The 20208-nt window shown below is 35.5% G+C and overlaps 1 protein-coding gene across 1 annotated transcript in view; it reads left to right on the top strand.

Annotated features, from left to right (window-relative positions):
• Nucleotides 1–20208, top strand: part of LOC150080604 (uncharacterized) — a 138855-nt gene that overhangs the window by 100771 nt on the left and 17876 nt on the right. The window contains exon 6 of the mRNA XM_090380751.1: nt 10869–11008. Within this exon, the coding sequence (XP_090236877.1) occupies nt 10869–11008 (140 nt within the window). The remainder of the gene's footprint in view (nt 1–10868; nt 11009–20208) is intronic.

The raw sequence follows: 20208 nt of genomic DNA, 5'->3' as shown, positions 1-20208 counted from the left end.
TACGAAGGAAACAGTGAGAATAGCTAGACACGATTTGAAAAGAGGGGCCTATCTACCTTCAAAGGTTTAACTTAAATTTGAACTAAGCAAATGTCACATGCACTAGGAGTGATTGCTATGAGTTAAACTACGCTGAAGAGGAGGAGGGTTATATCCAGGTTTATTCCTTGTTGGGACATCAAAAAAAGGTAATGTTAGCAGAAAAGTGTTTAAATGGGAGCACTATAGTTGTTAAAAAATGCATGGAACTTCATAGGATTGATCATTTAAGTGGGAGTGAAGTTTATTGTATATATAAACTAGACTTACAGTACTATACAGTCCTGTTATAATGCAGAACATAACTATTTGGTCTCACAAATCTTCTAGGGCAGGGATGGGAAACTCATGGCACGTGTGCAGATTTTTTGGGCACGCGGAAATCAGAGCATCCCAATAAAATTTCAAACTTTGAAATAACATCATTCCAGGAATCCGCCTTGAGTCATGACCTGCACATGCCCATTCTCTCTCCAGGATGTAGTGACGTCCCACCATTCAGTAAATATCTGTATTCATGCAGTGACTTGTTTGAAGTCGCAGTGGTGAGACGTACTGATGAAATTGTGATAAAATTGTGTGATTAAATGTCTTGAATATCACCTTCCGAGGGGCAAGCAAAAAATTCCAAGGGGCACGTGAGGGTAATTTTTTAAAAGATTTAGCCAATTTTGGCATGCATGCTTAAAAAGGTTTGCCACCCGTGTTCTATGGCAACAACTTGTTTTAAAAAGTGTTTAGGAAATTAGCTTCCTTCTCTACTAGCCTGTAAACATCACATGGTAAAGTTGTTGTTAATAATAAATTGACCACTGATTTTTTCCATGTTTGTACTTCATACGAAGGTATGGAAACATGAGGAGAACTTCTAGTAGTTGTTTTGCTATCTTTTCTTTGCTGGCCTGGATGATCTCCGAACTCTGTGCCAGGAAGGTGGGGGCTTCTATTGTGTTTGAGGAGGTTTCCTTATGCTGGAAGGGCTGTTATCAGCTGTGTTCAATACACTAAAAACTGAAGATAAAATAGAAAGGGGAGTGAGAGAGATTGGACAGAGATGGAACTTGGGGAAAGGAGTGCTGATACCTGTTGGGATGGAGGAAAAGACCACTAGCCATTCCTGTTAAGGTGGGATCGGACAGCATCCTGTATGAATCATTAAAAGTGCTTTTCTTATGTCACTCCATTGCAAAATATATAGACTCTCAAGTTGAATGCCTGTTTCCCCAGAGATTAAGCCATGTCACTTGCTGCCAGTATTGCCATGTTGTAGTAGTAGTAGTAGTGGCATGTGATGCAAGAAAGCAAGTGTATGAGCTTATGCAGCATCAGCCAAAAAAAAAAAAAAAAAAATCACACCATTCCCTCCATGTTTTGCATGGTTGGTGTGTTCTTTTAAGTGTGTGTTTATTTTCCTGTCTTATATAGGTCTTGCTGCAGTAAAGGATATACTTGTTACCTTGACACTAATAGAGAAATGAAATCTGAGAGTTCTGTGTGAGGACTCTCAGATCCTTCTTTATTAATCATAATGTGGGCTCAGTTGTCAGCTGAATTTCTGTAAAGCAAAGATATTCAGAGTGGAGTAACTTGCCAGATATCCAAACCTGAACTCTATAGAACATGTTTAGTATACTTTGTGGGGGGGGGGTGAATTGCAGCTTACACCTTCTCCAAGAATCCTACATGAGCTAAAATCTGCCTTCAAAAAAAGCAATGTAATTCATCACCGATTGACTTCCCGAATAACTTGTTGGCAGGATTGGATGTAAGAGTTGTATAGAAGTGTGGGTTTGCAATGTATCCTGTTTTCTTCTGTTGTAGTCTTTATTTATAAGTTATGAAATCTGAATGAATTCATAAGTTGATTTTCTTTTATGACATGCCACATTTGGTATGTTTTTGTGGATTTTGAGTTATTCATTTATAGATATCCATATATATATATATATATATATATATATTTTTTTTTTTTTTTTTTTTTTTTTTTTTAATTTGAGAGATGATAGACATTTTTTAATCACACAGATAAACTTGAACTATGGGATGATTACACCCAATGAAGGAATGAGCTAATTTATTTATCTGGATAATTAATTTACATTTAAAATAAAACAGCTTTTTTGATTTCTTTCTCAATCACTGTCAGAGCCTGGGGTGGAGACATTTATTGCTACCATGGCATATCAGTGGAGTTGTGGGCAACCACCAGCGCCATTTAACCCTCAATACCATGTTCATTACCATAGCATATCATATCTCTCACTTCAGGGAATTTTCCTGAGCATTACACTCAAAGTCTTAAGTTAAGGAGAAAAAGAAAAACATTGTTGTATTAATGTAGAAGAAAGAACACTAATTATACTGTGGAACTAAATGCACTAAATAAATGTAACATTAGGAATATACCATATTTCCCCATGTATAAGACGCACCTTAATTTTGAGGCCTGAAATTTGAAAAAAAATGTATTACATAAAGTTATTGAACTCAAGTTTTATTCATCACAAAATTCATACAACTCCTCATCACTGTCAAAACTCCCATCCATTAGCTTGTCCTCATCTGTGTCTGATGACGAATCACTGTCTTCATATATTGCCTCATCCTCAGTTCCATCTATGGCATTTGAAATGCCACACTTCTTAAATGACTTGACAACGATCTCAATCTTGATATTATTCCAGGATCTTTTCACCCAGGTACAAACTTCCCTTATAGTTGGTTTCTTCACTCTTCCTACTGGTGTCAAATTGTCCCCAGAAGACTTCATCCATTGGTTCCATTTGTCTCTCATGGCAGCTTTTGAAAAGTTTGTTAATGCTGACATAAAGTGGTTGGAGCTGGGATGTCAAGCCTCCAGGTATGACGGCAAGTTTTGTTTTTTGCTCTGCAGCAATCTTCTTTGTGTTTTTTGTTATGTGTGCCCTGAACTGATCAAGCACCAATAGGGCAGGTTTGCATAAGAGCCCACCTGGTCTCCTTCTCCAAACTTTCTCAAACCAGATCTTCATCCCATCCTGATCCATCCAACCCTTGCCATGAACGTGGACAATCACTCCTCGAGGAATGTCTTCTTTTGGCATTGTTTTGCATTTGAAAATCAGCATGGGAGGCAGCTTGGTTCCGTCAGCACAACAAGCTAGAACAACTGTATAATGGCTCTTTTCATGTCCACTTGTCTTCACAGTTACAGTTTTTACCCCCTTCTTATCAACAGTTCTGTTACCTGGGACATCAAATTGAAGGGGGACTTCGTCCATATTTGCAATCTGTCCCAACTCAAACTGATGTGTCTTCCGACATTGAATGACAAGCCGACTGGGCTAGCTGGGTGGGTAAAGTGCCTGCCTGGCAACCCAGAGGTCACGGGTTCAAATCCCGCCTCGGGCTTGGATCAAAGTACAGCAAAAACCTTGGGAGGTGCATTATGGCCACAGAAGCTGGATGCGTCAACAACTACCAAAAAAAAATTGAATGACAAAATGATGCAATTCAAGGACCTTCTACTCATAGCTTTCAGGCACCTTTTGGGTAAGTCTGGTGTGTGTACACATGCTTAGTCCATTCTGTTTCATGAACTTGAAACACCAATTGTGTCCTCCTCTGAAATCAGTAACTTCTTTTTCAACAGCAATTCTTCTTGCCTCATGCTGAACCATCTTTGTCAAGGAATTCCAATTGCCTTTTGCTCTTCAATCCATATCATCAATTCCCTCTCTAAATTAGGCCATTTTGCTGACTTGCCTCTCATGGCCTTCTTTTGCCGTGGCGTTTTCAGTAGGGTTTCTTCTTCTTCTTCTTCCCGTAGCCAGTCTCGGATTGTTTTCTCAGTTGGAGGAAGACCAAACTTACGTTCAGCAGCACGAGTTCCATTCACTTTTGTAAACTGGATCACTTTTAACTTGAATTCAGCACTGTATGAAAATCTTTTCTGAGCCATTTCTGGGCAGAACGTGGCAAAATCTAACCTAATATACTGGTAACAAGTGCGAAACAATGAGCGCGAAAAAGCGGGAAATGCAAGTAAAAAAATCTACAACCACTGTATAAGATGCACCCAGTTTTTAGACCCCAAAATTTTTCGAAAAAGGGTGCGTCTTATACATGGGAAAATACGGTACTTGGCAAGCTCACTGTCAGCAGTGAAACTGCATGACCACTCATCCAAAGAGATGCACCTTTACACCCACCAAAGGATGAGTGCCACTTATTTGTGGCACGTAAATCATTATGGGCAACCACCAGTGCCATTTAACCCTCAACACTATGTTTACTACCATGGCATATCATATTTCTCACTTCAGGGAATTTTCCTGAGCATTACACTCAGTCTTAAGTTAAGGAGAAAAAGAAAAACATTGTATTAATGAAGAAGAAAGAACACTAATTACACTATGGAACCAAATGCACTAAATAAATGTAACATTAGGAATATACTTGGCAAGCTCACTCTCAACAGTGCAACTGCATAACCACTTATCCAAAGAGATGCACCTTTACACCCACCAAAGGATGAGTGCTACATATTCGTGGCACGTCAGTGGTTACGTGTCAGTCAATGCTTGTGATTTTTGGTTCATTTATTGTGAAAGTGGCTCACCCTTTGGTTGGTGTTACCTTGAGCAGGAAGTTATGCATTTGTGCTGCTGGGAATAAATGTCACTTTTCCCTTGCTTTTTTTATTTTTGTGAGTTAATTTTAATTTGAATGTTTTGGTATCAGAAAAAAAAAAAAACTGTGGCACTTAAATTATAATTGGCAAGATGTGAATCTTGCCAATTATAATTTAAGTGCCACAGTTTTTTTTTTTTTCTGCATTCAGTTCCGTGGTATAATTGGTGTTCTTATTTCTGTAATAGTCTTGGAGATATAACCATGTTTTTTGTCTTAGTAGTAAATCTACTGTTGTATTGTTCAGTTGTATGAATGCAGTTAATACAATCAATTGTATTAATACCTTGCATTGTAATGCAAGATGGCACAGAGTTTGAAAACAAGAAAAACAATTTGAAAACTGAACTGTGTTGCACCATTATTGCTTGGATCATGATTATTTGGGTTTCTATCTTTTTGAAGGATGTCCATTGAAGGATGCCATTCTTGGCTGAAAGTTTTTAGAAATGATGGCAAAATTGTTTCAAGAGTGAAGAGAGTCTCTGTCAACAAGAAATACCATCTGTTGTATCTAACTGGCATAAAAATATGGAAATGAGAGGACATTTGAAAAAGAAAAATAGTGTGCAAAAAAGATATGCAAAGTATATCACTTTTAATGAATATTTGCTGAGGGGAAAAAAAATATATTGTTTTGGTAAAACTGAGTGAAATTTTTGTAACTATTTGGTATCTCACTGGCACCAGTATAGTACTTTCAAAAAAGAAATTTATATGGGAGATCATTATGTACAAGTTTATAAAATCTGTGTATGTATACACAGATTTTATAGACATATCTCTTAAAATATAACATTTGAAATTGTAACTTGCTAATAAGTTCGATTTAGTTAGTATTTAAAAATTTACAGTAGAACTTTGATTGTCCGTCAGTGTATGGGACTGAGACCATGATGGATAATCGAATAGACGGGTAATAGAATATGTACATTAAAAACATTATACATACAATAGACTGGATCATCTTACTTGTTTATTTTATTACATAATACATAACCTAATGAAATTTAATTAAACTTTTAAGTATTATTTATTTTTTAACAGGTCATCAAAAAATCATAGTACAGATATATACATACATACATACCTATTTTTAATATTTTTATTTACATTGGTCTAGTAATATCATAAAAAAATTTAAAAGAAAACAGTATTACATACAATGTTGTTCTAATGTCATTAAAGAAATTTAAAAGATGTACAAGGTAGTGCATTTGCATCAATTCTGTACATAGCCAACTACATAAGTAGTTGTAAATTGGCACCATTAAGTATATCTCATGTTGTGAATACCTTCACAACAGGTTGCCATGATATTGCACTACCTTGAATAAGTAACACTTCACCATAGGAGGACTATTGTTACTTATTCTCAGCGGATACCATCACCCGTACGGCACTGTTTCGGAACTTATTGGCTCCTCATCAGTGGGTGGGCAGGTACCATGATGTTGCAATGATGACAATCCGGTTGCAAAGTATAAATATAAGTAAAGAATAAGTAACAATAGTCTTCTTCTATGGTGAAGCGTTACTTATTCAAGGTAGTGCAATATCATGGCAACTTGTTGTGAAGGTATACTTATGAGATATACTTAATGATGCAAATGCACTAACTTATGTATTAGTTAAACTATTTATGTAACCTGAGGCTTTAGCCCTAAACTATACTGTAATAGAAATTTAAAAGAAAACAGTGTTACATTATTAAATTTCTTTTCTTAAAAAGTCAGTCAATTTCTTTTGTTTCATTTCCCCTTGAGCTTTTTGGGAGGCAATGTTACGAATTTTCTTCTTCTGCTTCTTCTCCTTGAACCACTCAGTGCACTCTGACAACATAGTTTCAGCTTCACAGTGGCTAATTATGTTTGTTGTTCCATCAGTGGCAGCTTTTTCTTCTTCTTCAGTTTCAGAATCATCCAAAATTGTCATCACTCTTTGCACAATTTCATCGTTGTCTAAAATTTTGCATCCAATGTCCATTTTGTCCATATCCAGCCAATCATTTACTTCCTCCATCTAAATATTTTTAAAACCAGGAACATTCGAACATAACTGCAAAATTTCAGTTTCTTTTGGAATGGTTTTTGTATCATTTGAATATATTTCTGACCACAACTTATTCCAGCTTTTTGTATTGTTTGAACTGGAACGTCATTCCAGGCATCAGCAACATTGAAAATTGCATCTTTTATAGTGTAGCTTTTCCAAAACTCTATCACATCTACTTTATTTTCTGCCGAAACAAGTTTTTGAATGAACATTTTGCAGTAACGATGTTTCATAATCTCAATCACACCTTGGTCCATCAGTTGAATGAGAGATGTCGTGTTTGCTGGCAGAATGTGGCATGATATTTTGCCATCATCACTTTTTAAATCACATATGTGTATGAGATGAGTAGGTGCATTGTTCGCATTGCATAGTGTTGTAAACCTTTTTTTGATGCCAGATGTGAATTTACACATGGTACAAATATTTTATAAAACCAATCATGAAATATATCTTGACCCATCCATCCATTGTTTTGTGAGAAATATTTAACTGGCAAAGCATTTAAATTAATATTTTTAAGTGATCTAGGCTTTTTCGGTTTTCCTATAACAACCAAAGGGAATTTATGACTACTGCTGGCATTAGCACATACCATTATAGTGAGGCAGTCTTTTTGCATCTTATATCCCAGTGCCATATGTTCAGTCATTGAGGCCAGTGTCTTTTGAGGTAGTGCCTTCCAATTAAGGCCAGTCTTATTACAGTTTTATATTTGGTTTTTAACCGAACTTCGATCAGCTGTAGTTTTTCACGATAAACAGAAATTTCAGCTCTATCTGCACTTAGCTTCTCACTTGGATCGACAACTGTCGAATACCATGGTGAAACTTAAATTTGTCCAACCATCCGATTCTAGCCTTGAATGAAGGATCTCCGTCTAGTTTTTTATTGATTTCAATGGCTTTTCCGATTATTATAGGTTCCGACAATGGAATTCCTTGGCTACGTTTTTGAACAAACCATTGAAACATTGCAGTATCCAGTTGTTCATTTTTAGGAAGCTTCACTGTTTTACGACTTTTAACATTACCTTCAGTGGTTTCTGTTTTCGACATGGTTTTAAATTTTGTCTGCATCACACTTTATATCATTTACTGTTGTTCTTCCTATTCCATAAACCAATGCTATACCTGTAGTACTTTCTTTCACCTTTTCTTAGAAGACTGATTATTTCAATTTTTTATAACACTAGCCGACAGTTTTAAACTTTTTTTCGATAACATGAACAAAATCAACTGATTTTGACTAAATCGCATGTGCTGAAAACGAAAATGACAGTTGAAAGTTTGTAGCACATCACATTTTCATGTTATGGCATTGTGCTCCTTTTTTTCCAAAAATTGTGAATTTTTATTTATCTAAATGTACTTGACTACTTTTCTTGTAAATTGATTGCTTGAAATAGAAATGATGACTAGTACACATTCCAAAAGCAATTGACCCACAAAAGTGGAGGCAAAAATAGGAAATCATACAACTTACAGTTATTTGCCCCTCTTATGAGCAGAATGATCCTCCCTTATCAGAAACCAGCAATAGTCACCCGTCATTGCTGGATCCCATTGTCCTTAGTACCTCTGCTCCGTTGTTTGGGTATCTTGGTGGAATCATTCCCCCTGCTTGTCACTGACAGATCCCAAGTTGTTCGGAAAGAAGTCCAGGTGCGAATGTAGGAAGTGTATCTTCATCAACATTCAGCATCCAAACTTTTGATAGTTATGCAACAATTCTATCAACTCTTTATAGTTCTCTACTTTTTTATTCCCAAAAAAACCACTAACAATAGCTCTGAAGGATTGCCATGCAGCTAATTCAGTGGCATTGTTTAGTTTCAAAGATTTTTCCCTTTAAAAACCATCTAATTTGCTGATCCACGAATATACCTTCCTTCAACTTTGCATCACTAATTTTTGGAAACTGGCTTTTTAAGTACTTGAAACTTTCACTATTTTTGTCCAGAACTTTTATAAAATATTTCATGAGACCCAACTTAATGTACAAAGGCAAGAGAAGCACCGTTTCAGGTTTCGCTAAAGGCTTGTATTTGATGTTGAGTTTCCCGGGAACGTATTCTTCTCTGATGGGCCATTCCTTCACAATATACTGATGTTCTACTGCTCAACTATCCCATAAACACAGGAAACAACAGTACTTAGTAAAACCACCCTGTAGGCCAACAACAAAGCAATTACTTTTAAATCCCCACAAATTTTCCAACAATATATCTTATAGTTTAAGGCATTTAATAGCAATGACATGCTATCATAGGTTTCTTTCATAGCCATTGAATGAGCCATTGGGACCGATGGTTTGATATTACCATTGTGTATCAAAACTGCTTTTAAACTGAGTTTAGAAGAATCGATGAATAATCTCCATTCTTCAGGATTGTGTTCAAACCCTAGTTCATTCATCAATCTGTTTACAGACACAAAGAGAACCTTCCATTTGATAATAACCCACAAACTTTTTATTTCGGTTTCTAAACACAGAAATGCTTGTGGTTTATGCCAGCAAATTCCGCTGTTGCAACCTAGATCCTAATAGCTCATCCTGTTGCTTTGAAAGATTTAAATCCCTAACCAAATCATTAAGTTCACTTTGCTCAATTAAGTGTGGGGGTTTGTAATTTTCAGGATTGTAACAAAGAGATCTGCAGACATTGAGGGGGAGGCACAATATGGCCTTAGCAGCCCTTGTGCCATTAAACATCATATCAACCAACCAACATTGAAGGGGCAGGAATGGGCTCCAGTGACTCTTGCTCTTCTTCTGGAATAGTGATTTTTGCACAACTAGGTTGAGGAATAGGGAGTTCGGTGTGTGTGGTACTGGTCTTATTGTGGATGGAAGGTTGGAGTATTTTATTTTAACTCTATTTTTCCTTGAAAACCCCTTAGTATTTGTGAGGCAGAAGTAACAATCTTTGAGGTAACTTGTTGGTTCTTGCCAGATCATCAGAACAACAAAAGGCATTTTAGAATTCTTCCCCTTCATCCATTCAATCAGATTTACATAGCACGTTATACAGAACATACATGGTGACCACCTTTTATCCTGATCACCCACGTAACAACCAAAATAAAAATAATAAGCTTGTTTCACTTTGTCTGTGATTGATCAGTGTTGTGACTTCACTGTAAATTGTCCACAAACATAGCAAAAACTGTTTGGCAAATGAACGCATGCAAGGCATTTTTGCTCCATTTCATGACTTTTCACAAGACCAAAATGGAACTTTAAAACACTAGAACCTACCACTAGATCTCACAAATCGAAACTAACCCCAAAAATGTACATTTAAGGGCTAAAGACAGCTTGTAAACAATTTGTCTTTCACAGAGGCAGCTTGGCTGCTGGAAATGTAGTAGGGTCCAAGCATGCTACTGCATAATAAGGATTATAGCAATATAACTCAGAGTGGCCACTCCTCAGGGCCATAAAACTAATAAGAGTATACCATTAAACAACACAGATATGTCTCTTTTGTTACAATAAATTCAACCGGGAAAGATACAGAGTGCGATGATTTTGGTTGATTTTGAAGCTATTTTATGTTTTTTTAAAACTGTTTTTGCATTTTTCTAAAAAAATATGACATGATAGAAACTTTTTACTGCTATATTTGTAATCAGCACAAATTAACAAAAAATGCTTGCTTTCACCCATGTTAGCAAAACCTTGTTGACCAGTGTCATCTCAACACTACTCTCTTACGTTTCTCTATCATTTCAATGGGTTTACTAAATAAAAATGATTAAAATATGAAACAAGAGGTTAAAGTACAACCGTATACAGTGAGTTGTAAACAAAGACTGAGTGACATATGGTGCCATTATCACAATGCATTATGGCATAGTGGGATTAAGTGATGGTTAACAGAGACTGACGGTAAATAGGGTGACGGACAATCGAAGTTCTACTGTACATATATACACTACACTTAACAAAATGCACTATATAATTTTCACAATAATTCAGAAATTCAGTGTATATTTTTATACTTATAGATTTCATCATGTATTTATCTATTAAAAAATTAATTATTGAAAAACTCAAAGCATACCTTTTTTGTGATAAGTGTAAATATTTTTTCTAAGGCCTGCAAAGAAAAGTATTGCGAAACATTATCTCATTCTCCAGTTGGAATCACGTCAAAGAACACTTTTATTTCCAGTTGTAATAATCCTGTATTAAATAATTCAAATGGTGTCTGTGGTAATAGTACAGGTGAAATGAGGTCAGTACATACAGCTCTAATTATTTTTCAAAAACATTAACTTCATTATCTGAGGATAAAGCACACTACACTTTTTATAAAAAAAAAAAAAAAAAAAATAATGCTAATTAAACTAACATGCATATGAAAAATTATATTAAATAATTATAATAAAAATTATGAAAACTTAACTATCTTTATTATAACCACCCAATCCAGCAAAGCATGTTTTATCCTTTGATTAGTTGTTCTGGTGTTGAAAAATGTTCTTTAACTGATTGACTTTAATATAAAGTTTTAGAAAATAGTGATATATATAGGTATTTTCTATATACCACTTTTTTTTTTTTTTTGCATTAAGCATTTACACTTATATGCAATTTTTGTTCTTAGCAAGTTTGCCCAGTGACTGCTGCTCTGCCCACTCTTGGAACACTTTAACTACAGCACTGGGCACTCTGCAAACAGCCCACAAGATTCACAGTTTCCATAATCTTGCCCTGTTTCAACTGAACAGTCAACTTTTTTCAAGTTCCTTGCTCAGATTGACAAGGTACTTCATGTGGACCACATGCCACAAACCTGCAGTACCATGTGCACCAGATAGGGAGGAATGGTCAATTGATAAAATGGGGGGTTCTAATATTTTGACTGGACAATGTATATGGATAACGTTTCATTATGAGAAAAAGCAAAAAAAGTTAAATTTGTTGGCCACTGTTATCAAGTAAAAAACCTGAGGTAAAGTACTTCTGAACTTTGCCATATGATATATATATATATATATATGAATAAAAAATTCCTTATTTATTTTCTCAATTACACCACACATCCTCAGAAAGCAACACACTCTGTTTTTAAGACATTAAAAAAAAAGAAAAATTTTAGTAGTAAAAAATTTTAGTTCCTTCTTTTCTGTCTTGAATTATTTTCAGTTTTTCACTATCCATGAAAGATCAAACATAAAAGATAACTGTGAAATAGTTTCAGAAAATAAATGCTACACTGTTATGATTTTCTCTTGTGACTGTATAGGGACACTGTTGTTCCTCCAGTGACAGCGACAGAGTTTGGGCTTAAGCACTTTAGAAATTACTGTGCTTATTCACTAGTTGACCTAAAGTGACTAATATTAGTTTTAATTGAATTACATCATCCAATGGACAAATTGATTATTCATTAAAAACTTGGTAGCACTATTATGACCAATTTGACCTATTTGGATCACTCATCACACAATGGGTAGCCACAGTTAACAACCTCATGTTAGGCAGTGAATAAAGGTAGTGGTATTCAGAACACCTCATGGCTGCTTGTTTTAAATTAGATTTATTTATTCATTGCCTGATACATGGTTACTAACTGAGGCTGCCTGTTTGCTGATGAGTGATTCAGGTACATCTAAAACCAGTTACGACAGTGCCATCAAGTTATTTTCTGAAACTATTTCAATACCTGCTTGTTTATTAAATAAGCACGAAACAATCCTTCAGTGACATATATTCACAGTAAAATAATTTGTGTCTCACTGACATATTATAAACAAATATACCATATGTTTTTGAATACTCTGTGCTCCCGAATAAGTTCACATCCCATTGACATAAAAAAAAAAACCGTACCATCAGCACTATTTCCAAATTTTTCTGCATTTTAGTTCATTGTTCAACTATTCTGGATGAATTTCACCTCTTGAATTATTTTCAGTTTTTCACTAATCATGAAAGATAAAAAATAATAGATAACTGTGAATCAACCCTGTTATGAGATTTATCCACATTAAAAATAACTCGCATCTCACATATTGTGAATTAGTGTTGTCAAAGGCTTCTATGGGTTTTTCATGGTGCCTGTCTACTGTAACAGTATTTTTCTTCATCGAGTGGCACTGGGTAATGGCATACACTTACTGTATGCTATTACCCAGCATAAACGAATGGCAGTATATTTCTCCAATTTATTGGAAAAATATACTGCCATATATTTTTTTTATATAATTGTGCAATATCAAGGCAATTCTTAACAAAGGGTATTCACAGAATGTGGCTATGCCCTATTTGTACACTAATTTGTTGCAGTAAACAAAATATTTCCTTTAATCTACATCCAGATGGCTATGTAAAAATGCAAAAATTAAGAAAAGTGCAGGGTTTTGATCTGTTTGTTTGACTCTAGCTGTAGCAAAAATCTGAAGCTTTGGATTAAATTTGTGAATAAACTGTACACCTGTGTGTGAGTGTGAGTGAGTGAGTAATCAGAAAGTGTGTGGACTAAACTAATATATAGAATAATGGAGCTTACCAGCTATTTGGATGGATCTTCTTACAATGCTATTAGTCTCCTGGACACTGCATACACTATTAAGATTACTTGACATCATATACACCAATTTCAATACTTCTGCAACTTCTGGAAGTGTTCCTTGTAGACATCTTTTGGAATTACTGGTAGTTTTTTGTGTCATATTCTGAATAAATTCCTCAGTTGCAAATCTGATCTTTCAAGGAGGGTTTTTAAGTTTGGAAGAACTTAAAAAAAAAAAAATAAATAAATAAAAAATCACAGGGTATATGATCACTGGCAAGTATGGAGAATCATAGTTGTGGAGTGCTTCACAGAAAATTCTTGAATGGAAAGTACTCTGTATGCAGTGGCATTGTCATGCTGAAAGTGCTGAAGTCACTTCTTTTCTGGCTGTTTTGTCATAACAGCATTGCCATAGAACTGTTTTGTAGCATACATGGTTTGCTGTTTGACCATGCAGGACAGATTCATAATAAACAATCCTTTCTGAGGCAAAAAATATAAGCATAACCTTCCCATTTGATTGCAACAGTCTTTCTCTTTTGAAGCTTGGGGAAGATGAAGTCCTTCATTGAAAGAAGTGGGTCTTTGTTTCCAGTTCATAGCCATATACTCAAGATTCATCATTAATAATGATGGAAGAAAGAAAGTGTGAGTCAACCACGTCACATTGATTGAAGATCCTGAATATGAGAACTTGCTGCTCTCTTTAATCATCACTGGGAATGTGATGTACAAACTGGCTGAAATGCATCACATTCCTAAATCTTGCATTAAAATTGATTGATGTAACCCATAAGAAATACAGTAAGACACACATACCATTGAGAAAATATTGCAGGAGGAGAATGCTGAAATGGATGAATGCACAGCTGGCTGGTCAAATAGAGCAGGAAAATAATACATGGGATAGTTACATAGTGATGAAAAGTATTGAAGCCTACAACAGGTACAAGTTGATCTGTAATAGTTAATTGCCCTCAGTAGTTCTTAGTGCAAAGTTATTTTTCACAAAGGAAAATGCTGGTGAAATCAAAATTTCTGTGTGTAAAGCGAAAGGTTACTCGGGAGTATCCTCAGGCTCGATTTTGGGACCATTAATGTGGAATATGGTACTACAGGAATGGTTAGCACGATCTTTTGACAAGACTAGACATTGCATATGCTGATGATTTAACTATTTTAATTGAAGGTAATTCCCGAAGGGCTTTAGACTTCTACCAACCATGCATTAAAGGATCTGACTAAATTAGATCTAAACAGACCTCCTCAAATTAAAATTAATGGGACTCAACTTTCTCTTGTAACTGAAGTGAAATACTGTATTTAGGAGTGACAATTGATTACAAGCTAAGCTAAATTTCTCTGCACATCTTTCTTATTTATCTAGTAAAGTTAAGAAGTTCACTGCAGCTATTTTTAGGACATCAAGAACAGAGTGGGGATTGTCAAGAAAAACCTTGAAGCTATACTATTCTGCAGACTTCCTCCCTATGGTTACCTATGCTGCTGGTGCACAGTACCATAGGGTGGTAATTTTTAGATTTTGACTAAAACACATGTCATTACAAAGGGCAATGCTGTTGGCTATTCTATATGTTTGTTGAACAGTATCGACAGTTGCTTTGCAGGTATTAGCTGGAGTGTTACCATTGGATATTTACTTAGTATTTCAAGGGCTATGCTTTCATATCCATAAACAGATTCCAACTGCATTTATGGGGATTGAGATTGACATACAACAAGGTGTTAAGAGAGCGAAACAAAGATATCAGATTGAGTTGGTGAACAAATGGTAGGCTAGATGGGATACATCCGAAGCTGGATTAGTGACTAAAAAATTTATTCCTTGGGTTTCTTATTTAATGGACACAAAAAGAAATAAGTGGTTCTCTATTAACATGTTCAACTCTTATATTCTTACAGGACATAGTTCGTTAAATGATAAGCTGTTTAAATCCAGCCTGAGCAATACACCCCTCTGTTTTTTGTGGAGAAGCCAAAAGTTGGAGCCATGCCTGCTCACAATATTTGGACATCTGGACAGAATTTGAAACTACTGTAGGAACAATTTCTCCTGGTCAAGAGACTAAACTTATTGAAACTCCCTTTAATCTAAATGTACTTCATGTGTTTACCAATTAGGTGTTTAAAAGGTGAAAATTTCTGCTCACACGAATGGCTTTGGATAGGTCTAGAGTTTATGAAGACAGTTTATGAAGACATAAGAGTTCAGTAAAGGAAAGTGTTAAGAATTTTTAAGGTTCTACTTTTTTTGTATGTATTTTATTTTTATTCCCCTTTCTTCTTATTATTTATTTAATTTTCCTGAGGTGTTCTCTCTCTGTTTTTTTTTTAACTCTGGAGTGGGCTCCCAAAAGTTTTTTTTTTTTTTTTTTTTTTTGTTGTCGTCTCACAAACTGAGACCCTAAGTATCCTATCTATTGGAACTGGTTCACCTTCCCATGGTGTGGATGAGTACTCAGAAGCGCCTTTTCAGGTGATTGCTGCTTCTGGATAGCCAAGCGACCAGCACAAACAACACAACACTCATTAACTACACAAACTTTATACTACACTTGTCTGGCCCAATTTTACAGAGTGTAAAATTACATTGATATGAGGTGGATTTGAACTAACGTTCTAGGAGCTGCCCTCAACAATAACACATATCCACATGTGATAGTACCACAAATAAAGGAATTTTTTTTTATGTATGTGATACAAGGAAGTAAAAAGCGAATCAGATTGGATCCTTGTGTACTGGGTGTGGCAAAGTCTTAGACAACTCAGCTGATTTTGCAGATGAATTGAAAAGGTACTTTACATCTGTCTTTACTGAAGAAAGACCCTTCATGCTGAGAAGAAGCTGTGCGAGTGAGGCTGAGTCATATGAAATGAGTGATTTTGAAATTACAGATGACGGTTTATTAGAAAAGCTTTCGAGCATAAAGGCAAGTAAGGCTTCTGAAGTTGATGGTATATACGCAGTAATTTTGAGGGAGGCTGCCAGAGAGTGTATGGAGTCACTTAAGTTAATTATGAGGGCATCTTTGGACTCGTGAGAAATTCCTTTGGATAGAAGTGCCAACCTATCACCAATACATAAAGGTGGTTCTAAGAGCAAAGTTGGTAGCTACAGACTGGTTAGTTTAACTGCAGTGGTAGGGAAAAGCAATGATTAAGAGTGCAATCCAGGGTCATTTAGATATGACATTCTGAATAAAACAACGCAGTTTTGTTAAGAGAAAATCATGTTTAACTAATTTAGTAAGCTAGCTTGAGACAGTTACTCATGAGCTGGATGTAAGGAACAATTTTGACATAGTTTATTTGATTTTAGCAAGGCATTTGAGTCAGTTCCTCATTAGAGGTTACTGTATAAGCTGGAACATATTGGGATTACTTGAAAAATTCTAAGATGGATTGCTGGGTGGCTGCAGGGCAGGAGGCAAAGGTGGATATCCTTCAGATTGGTAAAGTCAGAAGTGGGCCCCCCAAGGATCAATTCTTGAACCACTGTTTCTGATTTTCATAAACGACATCGATGATGGGATAGAAGGCTTGATGTCAAAATTTGCAGACGACATAAAGATTGTGTGTTGTTAATGATCAGTATGTTTTTAATAAGTTTCCAACAACCCTTAAAGAAGTATTGTCAACAGCCATAAAAGTTATCAACTTTATCAAAAGAAGTTCTCTGAATCATCGTATTTTTAAAAGATTTTGTCAAGAAATGGGAGCAGAATACGAAGTGCTTCTCTACCACGCAGAAGTGTGCTGGCTTTCAAGAGGACAAGTCTTGAAGCGCTTGTTCGAACTAAGGGCAGAAGTTTCACTTTTTCTGGAAGAAAGAAAACCCACTCTTGGAACATTTTGAAAGGAAGGATTTTATCCATGGGTTAGCTTACCTGGCAGATATTTTTCACCATATGAATGAGATAAATCTTTCCATTCAAGGTCATGAAGTCACCATTATGGATGCAACTGAAATATTACAAGCTTTCTTGGCTAAGTTACCAATATAGAAGAAGAGAGTAGAGACCGACATGACAGCAATGGCAGTGTGCTACTGCAACAGGATCCAGATAATTTGGGCAGATGGGCTAAGAAGTGGCAACTGAAGTTTAACCTTGACAAATGCAAAGTACTGCATATAGGTAGAAGTAACCCCAGAGAAACGTACCAACTGTGTGGTACTACACTTAAGGTGGTAGAAAATGAAAAAGACCTGGGAGTAATTGTGCAGTCAGATATGAAGTTTTCTGAGCAATGCAGACAGGCTGCCAGGGCAGGTCATGGGGTTTTGTCAATGATATACAGGAATTTTGCTAGCAGGGAAAAGGAGGTGATTGTCCCTCTGTATAAGGCAATGGTCAGGCCACGCCTTGAGTACTGCGTACAGGTCTGGAGGCCTCATTTTAGGAAGGATGTAGATTTGCTTGAGCGTGTACAGAGAAGGGCAACATGATTGGTGAGGGGAATGAAGGGATCCTCTTACCAAGAGAGGCTTAAGTTCTGAAAATTGCAATGGCTGGAGACTAGGCACCTGCGCAGTGATCTGATTGAGGTGTATAAGGCCTTGAATGGGTTGAGCATGCTGAATTCTGATGGGATCCTTCCACTTGTTCAGATTACGAACCTATGGGGGCATAAATTCAAATTAAGAAAGGACAGATGTAGAATAGATGTGCACAAATTTGCCTTTAGCCAGCGGGTGGTTAATTGCTGGAACAAACTTCCATCTATCGTTGATATGTTGAATAAATTTAAGGAGGAACTGGACAGGCATTTGGAGGGAATGGTGTGATTTTTTTTTTTTTCTTTGCTGATGCTGCATAAGCTGATACACTTGCTTTCTTGCATCACATGCCTCTACTACTACTACATTCTTGCAAACGTTCCACTGTTGCAGAAAGTGCTTTACCAAAATGTAGTTGAAATGCAAACTTCTCTCTCAATTTTTTTGAAAAGAGATATCTGCGAACACTTGGAAACATTACAGAACTCTTTTAAAAGTTATTTCTATCTTGATGGTATGAAAATTGAACCATGGATCCGAAATCCTTTTCTTTCTGATATAAACTGTATTGAAGATGTTGACTTAACCAAAGATGAACTCATTGATCTTAGGTCAAAAAACTTACTACGATTGGAGTTTACCTCAAAAAAGCCTTGGAGAATTCTGGTGTTCCCTGAGAGAAGCCTATCCTCGTCTAAAGCTAGCTATGGAAGCTTTGATACCATTTGCAACAATATATCTGTGTGAATCGGGATTTTCAGCACTTGTAACAATGAAAACAAAAAATCGAAATCGATTAGATGTCCAACTTGACATGTGTGTTGCCTTGTCAAATACCACACCACAGTTTAATGTTCTTATTCAAGATAAACAACAACAGCCTTCACACTGATATGTCCCTAAAAATAAAATTTAATTTCAACTTTCCTATATTTTAAATGTATTGTATTATTATTCAATGTGTTAAGAAAGAAACATATATTACTGTATAATGTTTTTTTTTTTTTTTTTTAATTTTGGTAACTATTTCATTAAACCGGTTTTTTTGTAATTTTATTTTATGTATTTAAAAACATTATTCTGAGAAGGGGTCTGTGGCATTCACCTGACTAGCAAAGGGGTCCATGGAACTAAGAAGGTTAAGAACCCCTGCTATAGATGATTTATTGGACATTACCACGTAGAAATATGGAGGTCATAATTCCACTGTATAAGGCAACTGTAAGACTACATTTGGAATACTGTGTTCAAGTATGGAGACCTCATCTGAAAAAAGACTGAGTTTCTTGAAAGGGTCCAAAGATGGGCAACTCTTGTGGTGAGATCAATAAAAGGGCAACTATATGAGGAAAGACTGATTATGTGGACTACAGAACTTGGCAACCAGGTACTTCAGAGGTGACCTATTTGAGGTTTATAGGGCTCTGAGAGAGGTTAGTAAAACGAATGAAGGCGGAATTTTCACTGTTATAGGGAATTCCAGAACTCTACAGCATAAATTCAAATTACAGGGATAGAGGTTTAGATGAGATTGTAGGAAGTTTTCTTTTAGCCAGTGAGTTATTGATTTGCTTGAACAGGTTGCCTTCACAAGTAGTTGAGGCTGAGAGTTTGAATTAATTCAAATGTCAGTTGGATAATTACCTGTGTGAGGAGGTAAGCAAATAATTTGTATTTTCTTATCTACTCTGCTAGTGCAGCAAAAGCCTGTGGCTTCCTTGCACTATATGGGTATTACTGTTACTATGTCAGTATAGCAAAAGTCAGAGTTATGAAATCGCTTCCCATTGCCTCCCAGTTTGTGTTTTTATCCAAAAGTGTTTCATTTTATGCTAATGAATATGTCAGTTAGTGCAAAAAAAATTCATCTTACTATGAAAAAATGTAATCATAATGAATTTTTAAAAAGAAAATTTTCAAACAATAAGAGGATTTTCTTTTTTGACATTGATCTTTAGCTTCTTGCAGTGTTACAGTGATTTACTAACTAAGCAGTTAATTGTCTTTTCAAGATTAATGGCTTTTGATCTGTCTACCTTCTTAAAGTTTTATTTGAGTAATTTGAGAAGTTGTAGTGGTTGTTTTATGTGGAGTTACATATTTACAGTTCTGTTTATTTTCAGTTTTGTGTGAAGAAGTATGATTATTTACAACATGTCATCTGACAGTTGTGTTTATTATGGTTTTATAAAATTTTGTAATTGGAAGAGACTAGTTTCATGTTTTTCATTTTTTTCCTGTGAGAATTAAAAAGTTTTGTTTTGTTGAAAATAAGAAGCATAAAAAAACACAAATTTTTTGTTTAAAAATATAAAATCGCATTTAATAAGTGTTATAAGTATTTCATAATATGTAACTTATTGTTTTTTTTTTAATGCATTTTAATGTAATGGAA

This window comes from Mastigoproctus giganteus, chromosome 9 (assembly GCF_048544385.1).
Source record: "Mastigoproctus giganteus isolate SK-2022 chromosome 9, ASM4854438v1, whole genome shotgun sequence".
In the NCBI taxonomy this organism is placed as follows: domain Eukaryota; kingdom Metazoa; phylum Arthropoda; class Arachnida; order Uropygi; family Thelyphonidae; genus Mastigoproctus; species Mastigoproctus giganteus.
This window is presented reverse-complemented; position numbering and strand designations above follow the sequence as displayed.